Source organism: Microcaecilia unicolor, chromosome 9 (assembly GCF_901765095.1).
Source record: "Microcaecilia unicolor chromosome 9, aMicUni1.1, whole genome shotgun sequence".
Classification (NCBI taxonomy): Eukaryota; Metazoa; Chordata; class Amphibia; order Gymnophiona; family Siphonopidae; genus Microcaecilia; species Microcaecilia unicolor.
In genome coordinates, this window is record NC_044039.1 from 6,373,103 (window position 1) to 6,397,276 (window position 24,174).

The window sequence follows — 24,174 nt, forward strand, 5'->3', positions numbered from 1 at the left end:
CTTTGGTCCTGGGGAACTGAGTTTGATTCCCACGTCAGGCACAAGCAGCTCCTTGTGACTCTGGGCAAGTCACTTAACCCTCCATTGCCCCATGTAAGCCGCATTGAGCCTGCCATGAGTGGGAAAGCGCGGGGTACAAATGTAACAAAAAAAAAACCCCAAATTGGATATTACTCCATTTTAACTGACCCTCCCCTCAGAGACACAAAAGCAACACAGATACATACATATCCACAGAAGCAAAGTAGACATAAACAGAACACACACGCACAAAAGGGTTAGAAAGAATTTCATGAGCCACTCACCACATGCTTTTCCCACTTGTTGCATGCACTATTTGAAGGAGTAACATAACATAACATAACATAACATAACATAGTAGATGACGGCAGAAAAAACCTGTACGCTCCATCTAGTCTGCCCAACAAGATAAACTCATATGTAGGGGAGAGGACATAGAATAACACGTATATGTTTGTGAAACCCATGTATATGTGCTGTTTTCATCCTTGACCTAAACACACACCCTGAATTGCTTCTTTTTAACCTGGTTAAAAGTATATATTTCTGAAAACCCATCTGTGCTTTTACTCAGGCAGAGCAGAGCAGTTTGTAGGCAGATCACTCTGGGCTGACTTATTTGTTTTTGTAGGGTTCCATTTTTATTTTATATTGTATTAAGAGATATTTGATGTAATTTTTGGTGAGCTGTTTGTCTTAAAATTAACAAAGAAAAACTAACCCCTCCCCCCCGTTTACTAAGCCGCTGTTCGTTAATCTTGCACAGAGTGATTTCTATATGATTATATAATACTCAGAATCAGTTCCTGTTGCGTTTTCCGAAATTTACCAAGTTAAGTCAATCAAACACTTTACTGCATCATTACAATACCAAATGGCAGAAATTTGGGGAATTCGTTACCTTTATTTCTCAGGTCTTGCATACAATATCTAAGTTTCAGGAAAAATCTAAAGGCTTTGTTTTTATTCACAAATTTGGTCTCTTGAAGTTGAATCTTAATTAATCTGGTTATGATGTAGTTTCTGTCTCATTGTATCATAGTATAGTTGTTTTCTCATCTGTTCTGTGATGTAACTCCTGGACATAGTGGTTTGGCTTCTTGGTGATGTAATCTGCCCTGAACTGTGGAGGTAGTTTCAGAATAGAAGACTTGATATAACATGACGTAAGAACATAAGAGTAGCCAAACTGGGTTAGACCAATGGTCCATCTAATTCAGTATCCTGTTTTCCAAACAGTGGCCAATCCAGGTCATAAGTACCTGGCAGAAACCCAATTAATAGCAACATTCCATGTAGAACCCCAAAGAATAGCAAGATTCTGGAATCCTAAAGAGTGACAAGATTCCATGCAGAATCTCAGAGTAGCAACATTCCATGTAGAACCCCAAAGAATGGCAAGATTCTGGAATCCTAAAAAGTGACAAGATTCTGTGTAGCAACATTCCATGTTACAAATCCCAGGGCAAGCAGTTGCTTCCCATGTCTGTCTCAATAGCAGACTTTGGACTTTTCCTCCAGGAACTTGTCCAAACCTTTTTTAAACTCAGATATGCTAACTGTGGTTACTACATCCTCCAGCAAAGAGTTCCAGAGTCCCATGTTGAGCCAGTTCTGCTTTTATCTTATTATCATTGGAGCTATCTCAGAAAATTTGGAAGCACGAAGGGTAAAAAAGCAGGACTGGTTCATCTACCCCTTCTGACATGGACCTTGTTGTCAAGCTGACCCTAGAAAATTCTTTGCATTTTACCAGTGAATGCAACACACCTGAGCCAAAGGTCTATCTTATAGAATTAAATATTGGTGCTATCTTTTCTCTGAGTTTGTGGCTAAATTTTTCAGTTTTTCTAGTTATGCTTTTATTTATTTGTTGCATTTGTATCCCAAATTTTCCCACCTATTTGCAGGCTCAATGTGGCTTACATAGTACCGTAGAGGCGATCGCCAATACCGGTATGAACAAATACAGAGTGAGGTTATGGTAAAGTTCATGTGTGACAGACACATTGGGAATCATAGGAGGAAGAGTTTAGTTATGTCCAGTACGAGCTTTTATTTTGTTGTGTTGCAGGGTTAAGGCATTTAAGTTGGATCGTTAGAGTATGCTTTTTTGAACAGGTTAGTTTTTTAGGAGTTTCCTGAAGTTTAGGTGGTTATATGTTGTTTTCAGGGCGCTTGGTAATGCATTCCATAGTTGTGTGCTTATATAACAGCAGCTGGATTCATAGGTTGATTTATATTTGAGTCCTTTGCAGCTTGGGTGGTGAAGGTTTAGGTATGTTCGTGTTGATCTTGTTGTGTTTCTGGTTGGTAGGTCTATGAGGTCTGTCATGTATCCCCTGGCATTGCCATAAATGATTTTATGAACCACGGTGCAGATTTTGAATGCAATACATTCTTTGATTGGGAGACAGTGCAGTTTTTATCGTAGGGGGTTGGCGCTTTCGAATCTTGTTTTTCCGAATATAAGCCTGGCTGCTGTGTTTTGAGCAGTTTGGAGTTTCTTTATGATTTGTTCTTTGCATCCCACATAGATTCCATTACAGTAGTCTACATGGCTTAGTACCATAGATTGTACCAAGTTGCAAAATATTTCCCTCGGGGAAAAAAGGTTTCACTCGTTTGAGCTTCCACATTGAGTGGAACATTTTCTTTGTTGTAGCTTTCACTTGGCTCTCTAGTGTGAGATTTTGTTCGATTGTAACTCAGAGAATTTTCAGGCTGTCTGAGATAGGGAGGGTGTAGTCTGGGGTGGTTATGTGGTTGGGTTTGTCCGTGCTATATTGGAATGAGACAGTGTGTTTTTTCTGTGTTAAGTTTTAGTTGAAATGCATTCGCCCATGAGTTCATGATGTTCAAGCTGAGTTTGATTTCTTTGGTGATTTCTGTTAGATCATTTTTGTAAGGGATGTATATTGAGACATCGTCTGCGTATATGAAAGGGTTAAGGCCTTGATTGGATAAGGACTTGGCTAGTGGGGTCATCATTAGGTTGAAAAGGAGCGGTGATAGTGGCGATCCTTGAGGTACTCCACAGTCTGCTTTCCATGGTGATGATATGTTCGAATTCGATTTCACTTGATATGTTCTAGTAGTTAGGAAACCCTTGATCCAGCTAAGTACGTTTCCACCAATCCCGAAGTAATCTAGGATGCTTAGTAGTATATTATGGTTTACCATGTTGAACGCACTAGACATGCCGAATTGTAGGAGAAGTACGCTTTTACCTGTTGCAATTTCTTGTTTGAATTTGGCTAAGAGAGTAATTAGAACTGTTTCGGTGCTGTGGATGGAGCAAAATCCTGATTGTGATTCGTGTAGTATTGTGAATTTGTTTGTGTAGCCAGTACGTTGTTTGGTTACCATGCTTTCCATCAGTTTGACTATCAGTGGAATTGATGCTACTGGGAGGTAGTTGATGATATCGTCTGTTTTTTTCTTGGTATCTTTTGGTATCGGGGTGAGTAGGATGTTGCCGTTTTCCTTAGGAAAGAGCCATGTTGAAGCATGTAGTTTAAGTGGGATGTGAGGTCTGCTATGAAGCGGTGGGGAGCAGATTTTAATAGGTAGCTGGGGCAAGTATCCAATTTACAGTGAGTCTTGGAGAACCTATTAATTGCTTGGTTGACTGTTTTAGCGGTGAGGGGAATGAAGCTTGTCCAGAGTCTGTCCGCTGGGTATTCAACGAGTATTGGGTCCAAACACTCAATGAAGTTTTCGATGCTGGTGATGTTCTGAGGTAGCTTGTTACGTAGGTTTACAATTTTTTCATTGAAGTATTTGGCAAGTTTGACTGCAGATGGGATATCTGTGTTGGTTGTGGTGACCAAGGTGGTGTCTAGTAGTTTGTTCATGAGTTGGTATAATTTTTTCGTGTCTTTGTAGTCAGGCCCTATTTTGGTTTTGTAGTAAAACCTTTTGGCTTGTCTTATTGCGTATTTGTATTTTCTTTGAGTTTGTTTCCATGCATTGAGTGTTTGTGTATCTTTTATTTTTTTCCCATGCTCGTTCGAGTTTCCTGGATTGTGTTTTTAGTTTTTTCAGTTCTTCGTTGTACCATGGTATCGAGTTATGCCTACGTGAGGTTCTTGTTTGTAAGGGTGCTCTATATTTGCATCTTGTATCCCAGTCTGAGAGGTAGTATGTAGAGTCCGTTTGTGCTGTCCATTCATTTTTGTACATCTGTTGCCAGAATGTTTCCAGGTCTATTTGGCATCTTATGCTATAGGTTGTGCATTCTTGGATACGGTGTGAACCCTTTTTCCGCCAAAGTAGGGATAGGTTTAGTTTGTAGTGGTCTGACCATGGTGTGTTTGTCCATTTGATATCTGATATTATTAGGTTCTGGTCTGTGGACTGTTTGTGTGAGATAAGGTCGAGTGTGTGCCCTTTGACATGGGTTGTCTGAGTGTGTGGCCATTTGAGGTCCCATAAATGGAGGAATTCCTTGCATTCACGTGCGTTGGTGGAGTTTGGGTCTTCACGGTGGAGGTTGATGTCACCCAGTACTAGTATATTGGGGTTGGTTACACAGGTGTTTGATATGAAGTCCATGACGTGTGATTGGCATTCGTTCCAATTACCCATAGGCGTAGACTGGGGGGGGCGAGGGGGGGCAGTGCCCCCCCAAACGACGCGAGGCGCTGCCGCGCCATTAGTTTAAAAAAAAAAAAAAAAAAGTTTAAAAAAAAAAAAAAAACACATGCAGGCACGCGCTCCTCTCCATCCGCTTGGCTTCCCTGCCCTCTCTATCTGCGTCCCGCCTTCCTCTGACGTCATTTCCTTTCGGGCGGGACGCAGACAGAGAGGGCAGGGAAGCCAAGCGGATGGAGAGGAGCGTCTCCGTCTACTCCTCTCTCTTCCTCCCTCCCTCCGGCGCAGGCAGCAGTCTTTTCCAGCGTTCCTGGCAGCGGTAGCGTTGTACACGCTGCCTTTGGCTCTGCCCCGAAGCCTTCTCTTCAAGTTCCTGTTCCCGCATAGGTGGGAACAGGAACTTGAAGAGAAGGCTTCCGGGGCAGACCGAAGGCAGCGTGTATATCGCTACAGCTGCCAGGAACGCTGGAAAAGACTGCTGCCTGCGCCGGAGGGAGGGAGGGAGGAAGAGAGGGGGTAAACGGAGTCACTATCTTGGACCTCGCGCGGGGGGGAGGGGTGGGGAGATGGATAGTACTGGGAGGGGTGGGGAGCAGAGGGAAGGAGCAGGAGATGGATGGGACTGGGAGGGTGGGAAGCAGTGGGAAGGAGCAGGAGATGGATGGGACTGGGAGGGGTGGGAAGGAGCAAGAGATGGATGGAACTGGGAGGGGTGGGTGGGGAGCAGAGGGAAGGACCAGGAATTGGATTGGACTGGGAAAGGAGGTGAGCAGAGGGAAGGAGCAGGAGATGGATGGGACTGGGAGGGGTGGGGAGCAGCGGGAAGGAGCAAGAGATGGTTGGGACTGGGAGGGGTGGGGAGCAGAGGGAAGGAGCAAGAGATGGATGGGACTGCGAGGGGTGGGGAGCAGAGGGATGGACCAGGAGATGGATGGGATTTGGAGAGGTCAGGCACAGCAGAGGGAAGGAGCAAGAGATGGATGGGACGGAGGGATGGTGAGCAGAGGGAAGGAACAGAAGATGGATGGGACTGGGAAGGGTGGGGAGCAGAGGGAAGGAGCAAGAGATGGATGGGACTGGGAGGGTGGGGAGCAGAGGGAAGCCTACTGGAAAGAAGACACTGCATAAAACAGAAGACACTGGGATCAAAGCGAATAGAAAAACTACATGATCAGACAACAAAGGTAAATAATAGTTTATTTTATTCATAATTTATTAATTGAAATGTCAGCTTTTTGAAATGTGCATCTTTGATATTTTGCCTGTAAATTTCATTTCCTTCCTCCATATTAGCATATTCATTTGCATATGTATATATGCAAATGATATGCTAATATGCTCCGCCCATTTTTTGCCCCCCCAAATGAAACAGTCAAACTACGCCTATGCAATTACCTGTTGGTCTCTGCAACAAATAATAATAATAATAATAAAACAAGACATAGTTTAGGTGGTCAAGTAGGGTAGTGTGGTGGATTCTAATTGAGGCAATTTCAAGTTGCGGTGTTATGGACTCGGCAGTGGTTACGGTGGTGAAATGTGATCGATGGATTAGTGCTATGCCTCCGCCTCTCTTTTCCTTTCTGGTCCAGTGAGTGATTTTGTATCTCGGGGGGGCATAAGTCTAGGATTATAGAGTCCTTTTGATGAAAAGCAGGTCGAGGTTTTCTCACGTGATCCAGTCTGTTATTATTTCTACTTTATTTTCTATGGATCTGGCATTGATGTAGCCCACTTGAATTTTTAGTTAAGGGTCATCTATGTTCGGTGTTATGTGGATTTTTATCAGTTGTCAATTCTTTGTTAGTGTGGGTTTGCTATGACCTTTTTTTTCCCTTGTGTTGAGGTTGTCCACATGTAGGTGATCTTCCTTTGTTTTGGTGGTTTTCAGTTTGGTGAGGTGTGGTGTGTATGGTCAGACTTTGATGGTTATGTAGTATGGGTATGATGTTGCTTTCAGCGAGTGGGGTGGTTAGTGTTAGGTGGATCAAGGATAAGGAGTAGATTGTTAGGATCAGTTTGCCGGTGTACATTATAGGATCAATTCGCTTAGGGCTGCTGGTATGCCGTGTTAGATGGGTACTCACAGTTAGATGATCAGAAGGATTGCCCCAGGGTGCAGAGGCTCTGTAGTTGTATCATTGGTTGGGGGTAACGATCACCCCAGTGCACTGGGTTCCTTAATTTTGAGAGCTGAGTCACTGGTCGGAGGTAGCTCGGTGAGATGGCCTCAGTGCAGGGTTAAGGACGGTCCAAGCAGGCAGGCACAGGGGCCCCGACTTCACCCGGGGTGTGCCTTTGCTCAGGCTCCTCACCTTGGCAAGTTCAGCTACTTGATTTACTGCTGCCTTTAAGCAAATATAGTCCTTGGACTAAAGATGCCTCTTTCTTTCTTTTTTTTTTTTTTATTTCACTGTATCAGACTCATTTACTCTCTCCCACTAACTCTGTCCCCTGGGATGGAGGGATTTGAACCTTGATATGCTCTGAGAGTTGTGGGAGAAGGTCGCTGTCTGTGCCTTGGCGTAGGGTAGGTATCAGCTGTCGGCCTCGGTGATCGAATCGATGGTTGCACCTCTATCCTGCTCCTTTCATCTCCCACCTCTGTCTCCGCTACTCCGCGTGTGCAGCACTTCGCTCCCTTCCCCCACCGGCCCGTACCTCGCACCTTGCTAAACACCTCCGATGGCTGCTCCACTCTCTTGCTCCTTTCGCCTGCCCTCCTTCGTCTCTGCGTGTGTGGCGTTTCTCTCCCTTCTCCCACCGTCCAACGCAGTGTGCAGCGGCGGTGGGCGTGGCGGGTGGCTTACGATGCAGGGGTGGTGCGGGCGGGTGTGTGGCCAGCGGTGCAGGAGGTGGTCGGCGGCGGGCAGGTGGTCGACAGTGGATATGCATGAGATATTTTTGCATATATTAGAGACTCCTATGCAAATCTATCTCATGCATGTTTGTTGAGGGGCACTGAAGTAGGGAGTTACTTGTGTAAATCTCTGGTGTTGAAAATGACCCCCTATTCCATCGGCGGTTAACTCTAGCCACGGAGTTTCACAAGGTTGCTACATTCAGCTGCATGGTAAGGGGATTCCCTGAGGAGGGTATGGGGGAGGGAGGTAGTCACAGGGATTTCCACATATACTTTCCCCAATCTGGTTTACAGTTCAAGCAATCGTTAGCTTAATATTAAGCAATTAACAGTGGAAATAAAGCCCACTTGCCCTTTCACCCCTCCTAATCCTACTCTATTCTACAACTAACATATCATTTCTATAGTGCTACTAGACGTATGCAGTGCTGTACATTTGAATATGTTCTATAGAAGCTCAAAGTTCCTCAGCTCTGTCGCTGCTACTGATCTACGTGGGAAGTGTCCGGTGGCAGCACCTGAAAGCTACCTACTTAACTCAAGCCTTAGATCCATTTTTCATTTTTAATCTCCATCTTAAAGTTTAAAGATCTGTAGCCCTAGTTTTGTCTGATACAGGAGATGGGACTACAGTTCCCAGGTAAGCGTTGAAAGTGTCCTGGGAAAGGCATCCCGTTGGCATACAATTAAAGGGAAGATGCCACTGAAGTTAACGTCTTGCAAGGTTCCGCGTTAGGAGTTACGGATCAAGAAAGGGATCTGGGTGTCGTCGTCGATGATACGCTGAAACCTTCTGCTCAGTGTGCTGCTGCGGCTAGGAAAGCGAATAGAATGTTGGGTGTTATTAGGAAGGGTATGGAGTCCAGGTGTGCGGATGTTATAATGCCGTTGTATCGCTCCATGGTGCGACCGCACCTGGAGTATTGTGTTCAGTACTGGTCTCCGTATCTCAAAAAAGATATAGTAGAATTGGAAAAGGTACAGCGAAGGGCGACGAAAATGATAGTGGGGATGGGACGACTTTCCTATGAAGAGAGGCTGAGAAGGCTAGGGCTTTTTAGCTTGGAGAAGAGACGGCTGAGGGGAGATATGATAGAAGTGTATAAAATAATGAGTGGAATGGATCGGGTGGATGTGAAGCGACTGTTCACGCTATCCAAAAATACTAGGACTAGAGGGCATGAGTTGAAGCTACAGTGTGGTAAATTTAAAACGAATCGGAGAAAAGTTTTCTTCACCCAACGTGTAATTAGACTCTGGAATTCGTTGCCGGAGAACGTGGTACGGGCGGTTAGCTTGACGGAGTTTAAAAAGGGGTTAGATAGATTCCTAAAGGACAAGTCCATAGACCGCTATTAAATGGACTTGGAAAAATTCCGCATTTTTAGGTATAACTTGTCTGGAATGTTTTTACGTTTGGGGAGCGTGCCAGGTGCCCTTGACCTGGATTGGCCACTGTCGGTGACAGGATGCTGGGCTAGATGGACCTTTGGTCTTTCCCAGTATGGCACTACTTATGTACTTATGTACTAACGAGAACAAGTGTGAATATTTTATATCACATTCATGCATTATGCTAGGAGGGTAACTCAGAGGGGGAGGGAAAGACACCTTGTTGATAGCGAGTAGAATGTTGTCAGTTTGCAAAATTGTTATTCAGCTCTGGCTGCCTTGTTGGGTAGTTTGGATGGATGGTGTGTGGGTCTTTATTTGCCGTCAGTTACTATGTTACAGGAATGCTGACAAATCTGAAACAGCCAGATCCCAGGCTTTCAACTGTTTTGGTTTAACATAGCCTCTGATAAGTACACAGTCTGTATACTAAGGAAAGCATTTCACTTCGACCCTTGAAAAATATTAAATCAGATGGAATCCAGACCTGAATGTGATCCAGGGGCTCAGATCCTTCTGCCACTGTGCAAGGTAACTATGGGGAGTGGGTTTAATAGTTAAATGATAAAGGTGGGCTGAGCTTCCTGAACAAAAATCCTTTTCAAAGGGAGGTGGTGCTTTAGAAAACACAAGAGATTTTCTCAGATTTATTGTCTGCTAGTAACGGTAGGGTTACCACATGACCTCTTTTAAGAGGACATGTCCTGTTTCTGGACATCTTCAGATGTGTCCTACAGGATTTTTAATTTGTAGGGAAATGTCCTCTTTTTCTTTTATGTGCCTACTAGCCGTTAAGCCCGTAAAAACGGGCGAGTATTGCAGCGTAAAAACGGGCGAGTATTGCAGCCCTCCTTTCTCCCCTGGCCTCACCCCGTCCACCGATCCTCCCCCCATGTCCAGCAACTGCAGACAGGAAAGGACTGAGAAGCACTCAATAAAATGCGTTGAAAAAGGGCCTTCCTTCCTCATTATTGCATTGTGGATCTGTGAACTAAACTACGCATAAGATGGTTTTTGTTTGTTTTTATACTAACGCTACTTTAGGTGACCTAAAATTCTTATTCTTGAGAACAGCAACCAAGTCTAGGAGAATCGAAATATAGAAACTAGTCCGCCGATTGATCCGGAGGGCAGTTGTTAAAATTATGATGATTTAACCCTCTCGCGCTATACAAAAACTACGCCGAAAGCATCTTTCTGGATCCACCTTTCTTAGAACTGAGTGTAATTGATTAAGCCAGGTGGTTTATCAAATTATAATAAACATAGTTGTACAAGTTGTACTGTTTTTGTTTGCTTTTCAGAAAAAGGTTTAAGGAAACTAACGCTAATAAAAGTGTTTTACATGCCAGTGAATTGTCTGAAAATCCCTCCCTCCTCCTAAATGCTGCATAAATGCAGTTAATGCTCGTACTTTTAGACACACTGGGAGAAGGGTTTACCCAGAGGCAAAGGGTGCGATAACATGCATAGATTGCATTCTCATTCTAAAATGCTTATATTTTTAGCCACAGTATGAGAAGGTATTACCCAGAGGCAAAGGGTGTGATACTGTGCCTCGATTTGCATTCTCAACTCTGCTTATTATCCATTAAAAAAAAAGCAGCTGCAGAAAGAACATACCTTCTCTTTCAAAATGAAAAGTACTTGCAGAATTCGATTAAATGTGCACAATTTGAAAATTGCCTCTCCTAAAAAGATTGGCCACAGATAGCTTAAAAAACAAGATTTGTTTGAACCCTTGAGGGCCAGAGTTCGAGACCCCTCAGACAAGACATGGAGCCTGTCTGTTTTTACAGAACACCAAGCTGAAATTGTTCCCAGGAGTATGTGACATCTCGGAGACCCTGCAATATTGATTTTAGTCCTGACACAAAGTTCACATGATAAGGGCTGCAGAAGTCCTTGCTCTTCCCTTTGGTAAATAAGAAATTTGGCCTGGTCAATCACGAAGTGACCAACAGCAAATGAACAACTCGATGTGTGGACGGCTCTTCACATCCAATCCATGGGAAACTTTCTGTCTTAAGAGTCTCCAAGGAATTTATAGGGAATAACAAATATTTTTCTGGATCCCTAACCACATATCAGCAGCTATTACATCAACTGCATTGGCTTCCGGTTGAAGCAAGAGTTAAGTTTAAAGCCTTAGTTTTGACCCATAAGGCTTTTTATACACTAAATCCTGACTATCTGTCAAATCTAACTATTCCTTACACTGCCACACGAACCCTTAGATCCCTGACAGACAACAGGTTAGTGATTCCTCCTCTCGCTAGGGCTAGATGGGAATCTACACGGAATTCGGCTTTTTTCTATTTGTCTCCCTCTCTTTGGAATGGCCGCCCAAAAGAGATCAGACTTGAGAAATCTTACTTTCATTTTCGGAAACTTTTGAAAACCTTCTACTTTATCAATTATGTAGAACAGAATTTAGAATAATGGAAGAAAGGTTATAAATGGGCATCTGTAATATATATTAAATCAAAACTGTATTGTTTGTCTGTGTAGATTATATTATGTATTTAATCTTGTATTTGCGGTGCTCTCCTATATAGTAAATCATGAGTTATACTGTTTTTCATCTTATGTAGCTAGTTTGTGGCTTTGCTGTGCTTTCCTGTAATGACTGGAGTTCTAATGTTTGTCCAACCTGTACATATTGTATTGCTTCTTTTTTATAAATTGTAAACCGTTCTGTCTTGCAGTAGCAATAAGATACGGTATATAAATTGACGTAAATAAAATAAATAAATAAAATAGGACTAGAACCATTCACTCCCAATACACTATCTCATCCATGAAAGAGTTATATAAGGGGATATAAAGGTCTTGCTAAGGAGACAACCTAGCTTTGAAGTCGGAGAAGGTTTTGGTGAGACACACCCAGGACAAGGTGCCTGAGGTTTGGTTAGAAAAATAAAAGGAAAAGCCTAGAAAGTTCCTGGCACTTACTTTTACATAGTAACAGGGTAAATGTTATTGGCAGAAAAAGACTGTTCAACAAGGGGACTAGAGTTGAATCTGCACAGGCTACATTTCTTCATGGTTGCACACTGGTATACTTAGTTTTGATCTGTCCCTGCCCCACACTGGTCCTACTTCCCAACTGCTGGAGTCACAATCAAAGCCCACCCCAGCCTTGATCCTGATCTGTTTTTGCCATATGCAGGACCCAGATATTAAAAGTCTGCCCAGCTTTGGTCTTACTTTCCAACCCCTGAAGCTGCTATCAAAGCTCGCTCCAGTTATGAGATCATGTAAGTTCATCCTACGTGTTCTTAAATTCCGTAACCGGTTTTGTCTTCACAGCCTCTTGTGGGAGGGCATTCCAGGTATCCACCACCCTTTCTGTGAAAAAGTATTTCCTGACATTCCTGATATTTCTTGAGTCTTCCACCCTGCAAATTTTGAAGTAGTTCAGGACTTAAGACAAGATTATCTAAGAGCAGAGTTTCCTGAACATGTCCTGGGGACCCCACAGCCAGTCGTTTTTTTTATTTTTAGGAAGTGAACAATGAAGTGACACTATTGATTCCAAAATGGCTCACTACACCAGAGTGTTATACTGCCAAATCTCCCCTCCCGTCTTCGATGGTCTTGCTGTTGGGATGTTCAAGTTCTGATGTGCGGCACAGAAGGTCATCTCTGAGATGCATCCTAGTCTAAGTTCAGTTCATTTGATCCGCCCATGATGGTTTAAGTGGAGGGACATTTTTGATATGACACCTAAGTCCGACTTTAGATGTTCTGCTAAAAAAACGTCCAAAATCTGAATAGGAAAGAAGTTCATTTTCAAAAAAGAAAAACTGCTATCTTTTCTTTTCAAAAATACTATTTCTAATAAGGTTTTGTGCTTTGGATGTTTTGTTTTTTTGTTCCATTAAAAAAAAAAAATGTCCAAGTGAAAAATGTAGAAAATCAAGCCCTTGGGATGTAGGAGGGGGGCTAGCACCCTAGGGGGCACTGCAGGGGATTTCAAAAACATGCTTCCAGGTACACATCTCACTGTTGCTGCTTTATCTTGTCTGCTGAGCCACCCGAAACCTACTACCCACAAATATACACCACTACAATAGCCCTTATGAGTGAAGAGGGCACCTATATGTGGATGCAGTGGGTGTCTGGTGGGCTCACAGTTTCTCCCACAAATGTGACAGGTAGAGGGAGATAGAGACCAGAGTCCCCCCACTCCATGGTGCACTGCACTGACCACTACACAACTCCAGCGACCTGCATTCTGCTCTAATAGACCCGGCTTTAAGATCTGAGGCTGGCGTAGAGGTTGCTAAATCATGTTTGTATTCTCATTTGTGAGGGGTGGGAGGAAGTCAGTGACTACTGCGGGGTATTGGGGGGGGGGGGTCACCTCTGATTCCCTCCAAGAGCCATCTGGTCATTTATGGCACCCTTTTGTGCCTTATTCATTATAAAAACAGGTCTAGCTCAAAATGTCTTAGTTTTAGTCCTGAACATTTAAAGTTTAGCTTCCTGTTATTTAAATAATAAATAAATAATTCACAATACAAACACAGGCTACGATTGTGTGAACCTCTTTGCCCTGCATAAATCACCAGAGAGGTGGGATTTGTGCTTCCTGGCTTTCTTATTCCCACACAATAGAAAAGCTTTCTGAACCGGCCTAAGGGTGTATATATCACTCTCTCTGGGGGGGGGGGGGGGGGGGGGGATATTTACCTCTCTGCAGCATTTTTAGCACCTGTCAGATAATTGTACAACAAGGCATTACCACCCTAAGAGATAATACCATCAGCCCCCACCCCCACAACCCACACACACTTTGTGCCAAGGACAGGAAAGAATTTAGTGCTTTCATAGTGCAAATACCACTGGCTCGGATTGTACTGTCACCGTTTCACTAGGCCGCTGTGTTCTGGATGAAATTTTATGGGTTTCCATTCAGCTGGTACATAACCATACCCCATTGGTACCCTGAGAGTTTTCTTATAAAATGACTCTTCAAGGAATGTGCATTCGTAACTATGCATTCAAAAAATGTAGTGAACTCTAAATCAATGTAATGTACGTTAACCCATGAGTCCATTAATGCAAGTTAAAAAGTTCTAACATGCATGAAAACTTTTAAATTAAAACAAATCTGTGAAACGAACTGAAATAATCTCTGGAGGAGAAGCCCAAATGAAAACCATTGAACTGCAAATGTTTGCCCGGTGAACTTCCTGACATGACTAATTCTTTTAGGGGCGTAGCCAGACAGCAGATTTTGGGTGGGCCTAGGCAAGAAGTGGGTGGGCACCAAATGTTCTCTCCCCCACCCCCACACCAAAAAAATATCTCAGCTGGTGGGAAAATGCCTCTCTCCAGTCTCCACCTTGGTAGTCTGCAGCAGGCATGCGTTGAAAACTGAGCATGCGAAGGTGCCAGTATTGTGGAGAGCAGCATTTTCATTACCATGTGCTACTGTTGGATGGGCCTGAGCCCAGCCAGGCCCACCTGTGGCTACGCCACTGGAAGAGAAGGTATGGCAGGTGACCTATCCTGTCTGTGACACACCAATTCCTCATCATATTTCTCCCCAAACAGACTAGAAGAGTCACTGACAGCATGGACCTTGTGCTTGATTCGTTAAGTGTGGACACGGTCTGAAATGCATAGAAATAATCCCACGTTTTCCTTGTGCTCACCAGTCCAAAATAATACATAGTAACATAGTAGATGACGGCAGAAAAAGACCTGCACGGTCCATCCAGTCTGCCCAACAAGATAAACCTATATGTGCCACTTTTTGTGTATACCTTACTTTGTTGTGTACCTGTCTTTTTCAGGGCACAGACTGTATAAGTCTGCCCAGCACTATCCCCGCCTCCTAACCACCAGCCCCGCCTCCCACCACTGGCTCTGGCACAGACTGTATAAGTCTGCCCAGCACTATCCCCGCCTCCTAACCACCAGCCCCGCCTCCCACCACTGGCTCTGGCACAGACTGTATAAGTCTGCCCAGCACTATCCCCGCCTCCTAACCACCAGCCCCGCCTCCCACCACTGGCTCTGGCACAGACTGTATAAGTCTGCCCAGCACTATCCCCGCCTCCCAACCACCAGCCTTGCCTCCCACCACCGGCTCTGGCACAAACCGTATAAGTCTGCCCAGCGCTATCCCTGCCTCCCACCACCGGCTCTGCTACCCAATCTCGGCTAAGCTCCTGAGGATCCATTCCTTCTGAACAGGATTCCTTTATGTTTATCCCACGCATGTTTGAATTCCATTACCGTTTTCATCTCCATCACCTCCCGCGGGAGGGCATTCCAAGCATCCACCACTCTCTCCGTGAAAAAATACTTCCTGACATTTTTCTTGAGTCTGCCCCCTTCAATCTCATTTCATGTCCTCTCATTCTACCGCCTTCGCATCTCCGGAAAAGGTTCATTTGCGGATTAATACCTTTCAAATATTTGAACGTCTGTATCATATCACCCCTGTTTCTCCTTTCCTCCAGAGTATACATGTTGAAGAAATATGTTAGCCTTGCTAGCCCTTGCTCTCAGTAAAATACAGGCCAATGGCTCATAATAGGAGCCTGTTCATTAACCTAAGTCTTCCCTCTGCTCTGATGGTCTGTAACTCCTCTGTGCTTGTTACCCCCCCCCCCCCTCAGCTCCCCAAATGCTGTGCAGAACCACCCTGATCCTCTGTATCCTCCCCATATTTGAATCCCTCCTTTCTGTCACCAGGAGTCTAGAGACCTACCTCCAGCATCAACATCAAAATGGCACCCTTTAGTGGAAGCTCAAGAATCAAGATAGATGAATGTGGGATTTGAAACGGAGAAGGCAAATTTTGCATAAGGCACAAAGGTCAGAGAAGCGACGTCCAAGTCAGGATGGTCACAATTTCCAGACAATTTTACCAAAGGCCTGCTGAACATGGAAGGGTTGTGGAAAATGCCCATTTTCTGAATATGCAGTGGGACCAACCATTTAAAGCAAAACGTCAAGAGTAGCATCACCCCAGCACTCACGTGTGCAAGAACTGATGTGTGGAACCTGCACTTTCAAAAGAGGACCCATATTTTTTTATATATTTTTGGATCCTTTTTAAAGACCCGTTACTCCTATTAAGCCCTGAGCAAAGAGTTTACTGCTCTTGTGCAGACCTTGAAGGAGGTGCAAAAGGGGACAGTAATTTTTTCAAAAAGCAAAATCAGACGTAGAAGGATAGTTTTTTGCAGCACCCCCTTAAATAGTGGCGTTGTGACATCAGCTTTTATATGTCTTACGGTTGTTTGTTGAATACTTTTCAGTTCAAGAAGTGCTTAAAACTCTTTTTATATCCAGGGTGAACAAGGGAGCAGGTGGAAGGATGGAGGGGTTGTGGTGAGGTTGAAAGCATATAAGGATTTTAATTTGCACGTTACACCAAAGTCATTCACTACGGAGTATAAACTATATTACCTTTTAATATGTTTGATATGTATCTGGAAATAGACCAAACCTACTACATACATTTATTTTTATTTTATTTTTATTTGTTACATTTGTATCCCACATTTTCCCACCTATTTGTAGGCTCAATGTGGCTTACATAGTACTGGAGAGGCCTTTGCAGACCCCGGTGTAAACAAATACAAAGTGATGTTGTGGTAAGATAAAGTTCATGTGACACAGCCACATTAGGGAATCGTACAACGGAAGAGTTGTGTTATGTCCATTACATTCTTTAGTTTTGCCATGTTGCAGAGATTAGGCATTTATGGTGGATTGGCAGGGTTTGCCTTTTTAAACAGGTTAGTTTTGAGTGTTTTCCGGAAGTTTAGGTGGTCGTTCGTAGTTTTCAAGGCTTTTGGTAATGCGTTCCACAGTTGTGTGCTTATGTAGGAGAAGCTGGATGCGTAAATTGATTTGTATTTGAGTCCTTTGCAGCTTGGGTAGTGCAGATTTAGGCACGTTCGTGTAGATTTGGATGTGTTTCTAGTTGGTAGGTTGATCAAGACTGTCATGTATCCCGGGGCTTCACCGTAGATAATTTTGTGAACCAGAGTGCAGATTTTTAAAGCAATGCGTTCTTTGATTGGGAGCCAGTGTAGTTTTTCACGGAGGAGGTTTGCACTTTCAAATCGCGTTTTTCCAAAGATAAGTCTAGCTGCCGTGTTTTGAGCGTTCTGAAGTTTCTTTAATGTTTGTTCTTTGCATCCCGCATAAATTCCATTGCAGTAGTCTACATGGCTTAGTACCATTGATTTGTATCATGTTGCAAAATGTTTCCCTCGGGAAGAATTGTTTCACGCATTTGAGTTTCCACATTGAGTGGAACATTTTCTTTGTTGTGGATGTCACTTGGCTCTCTAATGTTAGGTTGCGGTCCAATGTAACGCCGAAGATTTTCAGGCTGTCTGAGATAGGGTGTTGATAATTGTGGGGTTATACTATTATAAATAGTAGAGAACCTCTGTTCTGAAGACAAGTGATAATCTAATGAACGTTTCATGGCTGCTCAGCCAGTGGCAGATGTAGGAACCCATGAGAATCAGAATTAAATGCGTTATATTCTGCACTAGCTGAAAAAGTGTGGCCGTGAATACGCTTGTTAACAGCTGGTCTGCTGAGTATTTTCCAGTGTGCTCGTTCTGTCCTTACATGGTCACATATTTCTTAAGTCTCAAAGACGGCCAAGCTTCTTTTGATTGGCAGTTAAGAAAATTGTTACAGTAAGAATTAATGTCAAATGCACCGTCCGCTAAATAAAATTTAGTTAAATAAAACTGCAAAACCATTAGAGGTTCTACAGATTTGGCAAGTTACACGGTCCAAGTCTGGAATTTCTCCGGTAGGCCCCATCAGATATATCCTTTAAGCAGGCAGCATTTCATTGGGTCGCACCGGTCTGCTGCTTTTCTTGGAAATATTTTTGCCTTGTGCTTCTTTCATAAGGAGCTCTCTTGCATGAAAACTTGAGCCTCACTCTCCCAAGTCAGTGCTCCAACTTGTACATTTATAAATCAAATAGCAAGGGAACCATTGTTCATACACGATTAAGAGGAAGCTCCAGGTCATGGGGGGAGCCTGATCCAGTCCTGGTTTTCATTTTCTAGGCTGTGATTCTAGAGTGTGATCCCTTGGAGAGAGGTGAGATTATTAACCTGCGCCAGTGAATAGGATGAGAAATGGAAGGACATCTCTTGACAAACTCAGCAAGTAACAGGGACTCCATTTCCCATGAGACCTGGGGACGGAGCAGAAAACACATGTCAAGCAGACTGATTGGGGGAGATAAGGATGGGCAGGGAGGAATGGGAGGACTGAAATCCAAGAATCGGGAGGGGGAGGGGGATTGGGATTGTACTGCTATGGAGCTGGTGTGGATACAGGGCAGAAGGTTCCAGGGTGTTAAAACAGAAAATAGCACAATTCTTCACACTGCTATGGCCTGTCTCGTTCAGAGGCCACACTGATGACATCACGGTGCCATAGCTTTCACTGCCATACCTGAATGAACGTTATTGCCTGACACCCTTCAGTCTACCACTGGCTCTCAGGGAAAGCTCAGAGCCCTATAAAAATGTTGCTCTCTGTCTCCTTTTCATTTAAATTTTTAATGTGATGGATCAGGTGTCAGTACTGATGCTTCAAAATACAGGGCTTGGACTGGCACCCTGGCTGTAAGACTGTGGAGTCACCTGTACTGAGACCTAGGCTGTCCTAGATGCAAATGGATAGCAGGTTGGTCGAGTGGGCTCAGTGTGTGCATTTTATCTTGGTTAATATAATGGGTAACTGCAGGGCTGGTGTTAGCCATGCTGGGATCCAGGGTGAAAGGAAGCCCCAAAATCTGCCAGCAGGCTGTTTCTTCCTTAGTGCTGGGCAGACTTTGGGACCTCTGCACTTCGGGAGCGGAGGAGTAGCCTAGTGGTTAGTGCAGTGGACTTTGATCCTGGGGAACTGAGTTTCATTCCCACTGTAGCTCCTTGTGACTCTGGGAAGTCACTTAACCCTCCATTGACCCTGGTACAAAATAAGTACCTGAATAAATGTAAACTGCTTTGAATGTAGTTGCAAAAACCTCAGAAAGGCGGTATATCAAGTCCCTTTTCCACTTTCCCTTATGACATCACAATATCAGAAGTGAGCCAAGTATCGGGCAATCAAGCCATTGTGACATCACTGATGAGGTTGGCTCTTATTGGTGGAATGAGTGGAGGAGTAGCCTAGTGGTTAGTGCAGTAGACTTTGATCTTGGGGAACTGTATTGGGCAATCAAGCCATTGTGACATCACTGATGAGGTTGGCTCTTATTGGTGGAATGAGTGGAGGAGTAGCCTAGTGGTTAGTGCAGTGGACTTTGATCCTGGGGAACTGAGTTCAATTCCCACTGCAGCTCCTTGTGACTCTGGGCAAGTCACTTAACCCTCCATTGCCCCTGGTACAAAATAAGTACCTGAATATATGTAAACTGCTTTGAATGTAGTTGCAAAAACCTCAGAAAGGCGGTATATCAAGTCCCATTTCCCTTATGACATCACAATATCAGAAGTGAGCCAAGTATCAGGCAATCAAGCCATTGTGACATCACTGATGAGGTTGGCTCTTATTGGTGCAATGAGTGGAGGAGTAGCCTAGTGGTTAGTGCAGTGGATTTGATCCTGGGGAACTGTATCGGGCAATCAAGCCATTGTGACATCACTGATGAGGTTGGCTCTTATTGGTGGAATGAGTGGAGGCGTAGCCTAGTGGTTAGTGCAGTGGACTTTGATCCTGGGGAACTGAGTTCAATTCCCACTGCAGCTCCTTGTGACTCTGGGCAAGTCACTTAACCCTCCATTGCCCCTGGTACAAAATAAGTACCTGAATATATGTAAACTGCTTTGAATGTAGTCGCAAAAAACCTCAGAAAGGCGGTATATCAAGTCCCATTTCCCTTCCCTCTAGCAATGTGTCAACAAGGGATGTCAATAGATGGGGCACAAGTTTGCCATCCCACCCTCCTTTGCAACCCTATGTGGCTGCACCACCCCACATAGCAAGCTATGGTCCTGGCTCTGGGCCCCCATTCACAGAGGTCCCAAAGTCTGCCCTACACTAAGGAAGGGACAGCCTGCTGGCAGATTAGCGGCACTAATTGGCTTTAATTAGAATTTACACACACAACTTTCTAGATGTATTCTATAATGTGGTGTGCATAAATTCTCATGTGCACAGTCGAAAAGGAGGGATGGCCACGGGTGTGGAATGGGTATTTCATAAAAACTATTATAGAATGAACCCGATCTGCATCTAAATGTTAGTTGCAAGAATGGCACGTGATGAGCGAATTCTATAATCTGTGCTGTAACTTTAGGCGCCGCGTATGGAATCACACTAACCGCATGCTGTTTTGGTGCCAATTTTTAAGGCGCCGTTTATAGAATTTGGCCCTATATATAAAGCGCTGGGTTGGGATGGACAGCCAGAAATGTATTTTTGTTTCCTGTCAGTGAGTGCGTGCTCTTTGTAGATAGTGCACACACTTTCTTGATATTTATTTATTTGTTACATTTGTATCCCACATTTTCCCACCTATTTGCAGGCTCAATGTGGCTTACATAGTACCGTAAAGGCATTCGCCAATTCCGGTATGAACAAATACAAGGTAATGACAGGTAGAATAAGGTTCATATGTGAACAGACGTGTTAGGGAATTGTAGAGAGGAGGAGTTATTTTGTGTTTATTATGTGTCTGAGTGAATAAGTGCACATGCACCTGTTATCAGGAAAGAGTGTGCAGTAAGGAATCCTTATACTAAGGTGTGCATTAAGTACTAATATGTGTTTAATGCAGCAAAAATAGCCCTAATTCAGAATGCACTTATGCATTCCATCTTAGTTTTGGTATTTGTGCACATCAAGTACATAAGTATTGCCATACCGGGACAGACTGAAGGTCCAGCAAGTCCATCATCCTGTTTCCAACAGTGACCAATCCAGGTCACAAGTACCTGGCAAGATCCCACAACAGTACAATACGTTTTATGCTGCTTATCCATTTTAATAATGGCTTATGGACTTTTCTTTTAGGAAGCTATCCAAACCTTTTTAAACCCTGCTAAGCTAACTGCTTTTACTACATTCTCTGGCAATGAATTCCAGAGTTTAATTACATGTTCAGTGAAGAAATATTTTCTCTGATTCATTTTACATCTACTATTTTGTAGCTTCATCATGTGCCCCCACTAACCATGCATTAATTATTTTTTTTAGTGATTTCTTTTGGAGGGGGGCGTGTCAGGGCAGAGATTGGACATTCCTGCATTGCCAGAGTACGTGGTAAACTTAGCAGGGTTTAAAAAGGGTTTGGCTGGCTTCCTAATAGAAAAGTCCATAAGCCATTATTAAAATGGACTTGGGGAAAATCCACTTCTTATTTCTAGTATAAGCAGCATAAAATGTATTGGACTTTTTTTTGAGATCTTGCCAGGTAAACTTGTGACCTGGATTGGCCACTGTTGGAAACAGGATGCTGGACTTGAGGGACCTTCAGTCTGTCCCAGTACGGCAATGCTTATGTTCTTACGCATCTATTTACCTCCTAATTAGGTGGCAGTAAGGAGTCACGTGGTAATTTTTTTAAATGGCTGTGTGCTGATTGTAATATTAATGCACAACCATTAATGAAAATGATAGCTGGTTGCAGTATAAATGGCATTAGCATGTGGGAAAGACCTGCGTAATGGTACGCTGAATCCAGCCCTCTGTGTGCACAGTACGCATTCTTTTTGGCCAATGACATTCGTTTGGAATGACTGCCCATCCCTAGTGCTGGGCTGGGTGGATGTAGTTTCACCCTGGTGGGCATCTAGAAGAAGCCTAAACTGTAAAGGAACAAGGTGCTTATCTTTCTTTATACAGTACTAGTGTAACAGTGAAGATATGTGCCTATATAACATGGGCAGGGTGGTCTGGGCCCCCTGCCCGGCTGCTGCCTGACCCCCCCCCTCGCCACTGCAGCCAATGCCCTGACTGCCCCAGTCGTACCTGAGGGGTTCTGGTGACCTCTGTGTGTGTGTGGGGGGGGGGGCGTTCTTTCCTGTCCGCTGCGCTTCTTCTATTCCCCCGCCTGCTGGCGCCGCTGTTTTCAAAAAGGCATCTGAGACTTTCTGCAGTAGTCTCGCAGACCTCAAGAGTCTCGTGAGACTTTGCCACCATTTTAAAAATACGGTGGTGCTGGGTGGGGGGGGGGGGGGGTGAATAGCAGCAGCTCAGCAGGCCGGGCAGGAAAGAACATGTTTCCCCCCTGCAGAGGCCACTAGATCACCAGCGGCACACCAGGCATCCGAGCAGAGCCTCTGGGCCCCCTAGAGACTCTGGGCCCTCGGGGCATTGCCCGATTCCCGAATGGTCATTTTGCCCCTAGCCTCTAATGTGGGCACGAGCATTTACAGCAGTCACAGAGCACAAATGTGCATAAATGGTGCAACCCCGTCTGTACAGTATACGTTGTGTAAACGATACGCTATGGAAGATATGTACATATGTACAGAATAACACTTAGGCAAAAATTTGGCACATATGTATGTATATGCCATTATTCTAATGACATGCGTGTAACTGGCATGAAATGTGAGTGTGTATTTTGTTGAACTGCCCTGTGTATCTTCGGAATATCCAATGGACAGTGGAGCTTTATGTGTACCGGCTGCCAGTAAATGTATAATTCCGTTTGAAAATTGAGCCCTTCCACTCTCAGCAGCAGAATTTCCCTCTCTACTGTCCTTTTTAAAAAAAAAAAAAATTTTTAACTACTGTCCTATTTGGCCTCTCTTATGGGCTGCATGTTTTTTGTTTTTAAATGTCTGTGTCACAGGCTCTCCTACGAGCGAAACGATGATGATGAGGAAGAAGCGGCCAGAGAGCGTCGCCGTCGGGCGAGGCAGGAGAGACTCCGCTTACAGAGGGACGAGGATGGAGAAGTTCCCGGTACAGGAAAGACAGAAGTAAACGCCCAGAACAGGTAATGTTTTGACAGAGTATTAATATTCAGTGGCTCAAATCTTCCATCACAGAGGCGATTGGGGTCAGAGGGGAAACAGGAATATGGCAACAGACCCATTTGCCTCAAGGTGACCGATGTGCAGTGAGAACAGAAGGATTTTAGGATAATGAATCAATGACATCACATTATTCTTAATATGCAGCTACTAATCACAGTGAATCAGAGTGGATTGCATGTACAGCTTCATTGTACAACCGATCGCCTATGTTCAAAGGGCAAGAAGCCAACTATTTTTGATCTGTTTTAGAAAAACACATGGGTGCCTAGAGTGGTTATTTTGCAAGGTGTAGATATGATTTGCACGTGTAAAATACCAGCATTTATTGAGAAGCAAAGCTAGTCTGTGCCCTGAAAATGGCAAGGACAAATCAAGATTCAAGTATGCATATGTAGTATCACATCATAGACTCAGAGCATAAGGTATCTTGTTGGGCAGACTGGTTGGACCATACAGGTCTTTATCTGCCATCATCTACTATGTATGTACTGATGTGTATCAGCATAGGCGGTCGGTGGCCCAACTGTTTGGGGAGTTAAAGGGGGCGGGGTTAGGGGTGGGTCCAGGGGTGGAGCTTAAATTCATAATTGTCTGAAAAGTCACAATACCTTTTATTAAATTTAGATATTAGATATGTATCATATGTCAAAGAATAAAGTGGTTGCTCAAAGCATATTCTAAGCACAATCGCTCAACTGCAAAACACTATGCACAACTTTGTGCAAAAACACACGCAGAACCTTACTGTACCATAAATATTACACTGGGCAGAACCTAATACACCAATATACCACCCATACGGAAAATGCAGACCGTCAACAGTATGAAACAAGGGATCATATCATCACAATTCTCATGTAGAGCCACAAAACACCCTAATTCATGTTTAATGTGGGATAAAATGCCATAAATAAGTAAATAAATATAAACTTTTAATGTTGAGCACCTGATTCTCAAAGTGGACATATTCCAAACACTATAATGAAAATAAAATGATCATTTCTACCTTTGTTGTCTGGTGACTTTTTCTGATCATGCTGGCCCAGTATCCGATTCTGCTGCTATCTGTCCTCAGTGCAGGTCAGGAAGTCATCCTTGTTAAATATCTCCCTGGCAACCCAGGACACCTCCAGCCAACCCCCCCTTGCTCTCCCAGCAGTAAGGTAAACAAACCATAAACCAATTTCTACAACTGATTCACAAGGCTAGAGGGCTTTCACTGCAGCTCCTGCTGTGAGGATGGAGGTAAATTAACAATTTAAACCCCTCAGAGCACAGCAGGGGAGGCTTAGCCTCTCC

At 43.9% G+C, this 24,174-nt stretch overlaps 1 protein-coding gene and 1 long non-coding RNA gene across 4 annotated transcripts in view; both read left to right on the top strand.

Moving 5' to 3' along the window:
- The window catches only part of CALD1 (caldesmon 1), a 255,182-nt gene that overhangs the window by 175,872 nt on the left and 55,136 nt on the right, over nucleotides 1-24,174 (top strand). For all 3 annotated transcript variants that reach the window (XM_030215003.1, XM_030215005.1, XM_030215004.1), the window contains one exon: nucleotides 22,689-22,835. In XM_030215003.1, coding sequence (XP_030070863.1) covers nucleotides 22,689-22,835 — 147 coding nt within the window. The remainder of the gene's footprint in view (nucleotides 1-22,688; nucleotides 22,836-24,174) is intronic.
- On the top strand, nucleotides 833-11,245 carry LOC115477881. The gene is made up of 3 exons (XR_003943393.1): nucleotides 833-917; nucleotides 2,596-2,598; nucleotides 11,233-11,245. It is a non-coding gene; the product is annotated as an uncharacterized LOC115477881 (long non-coding RNA).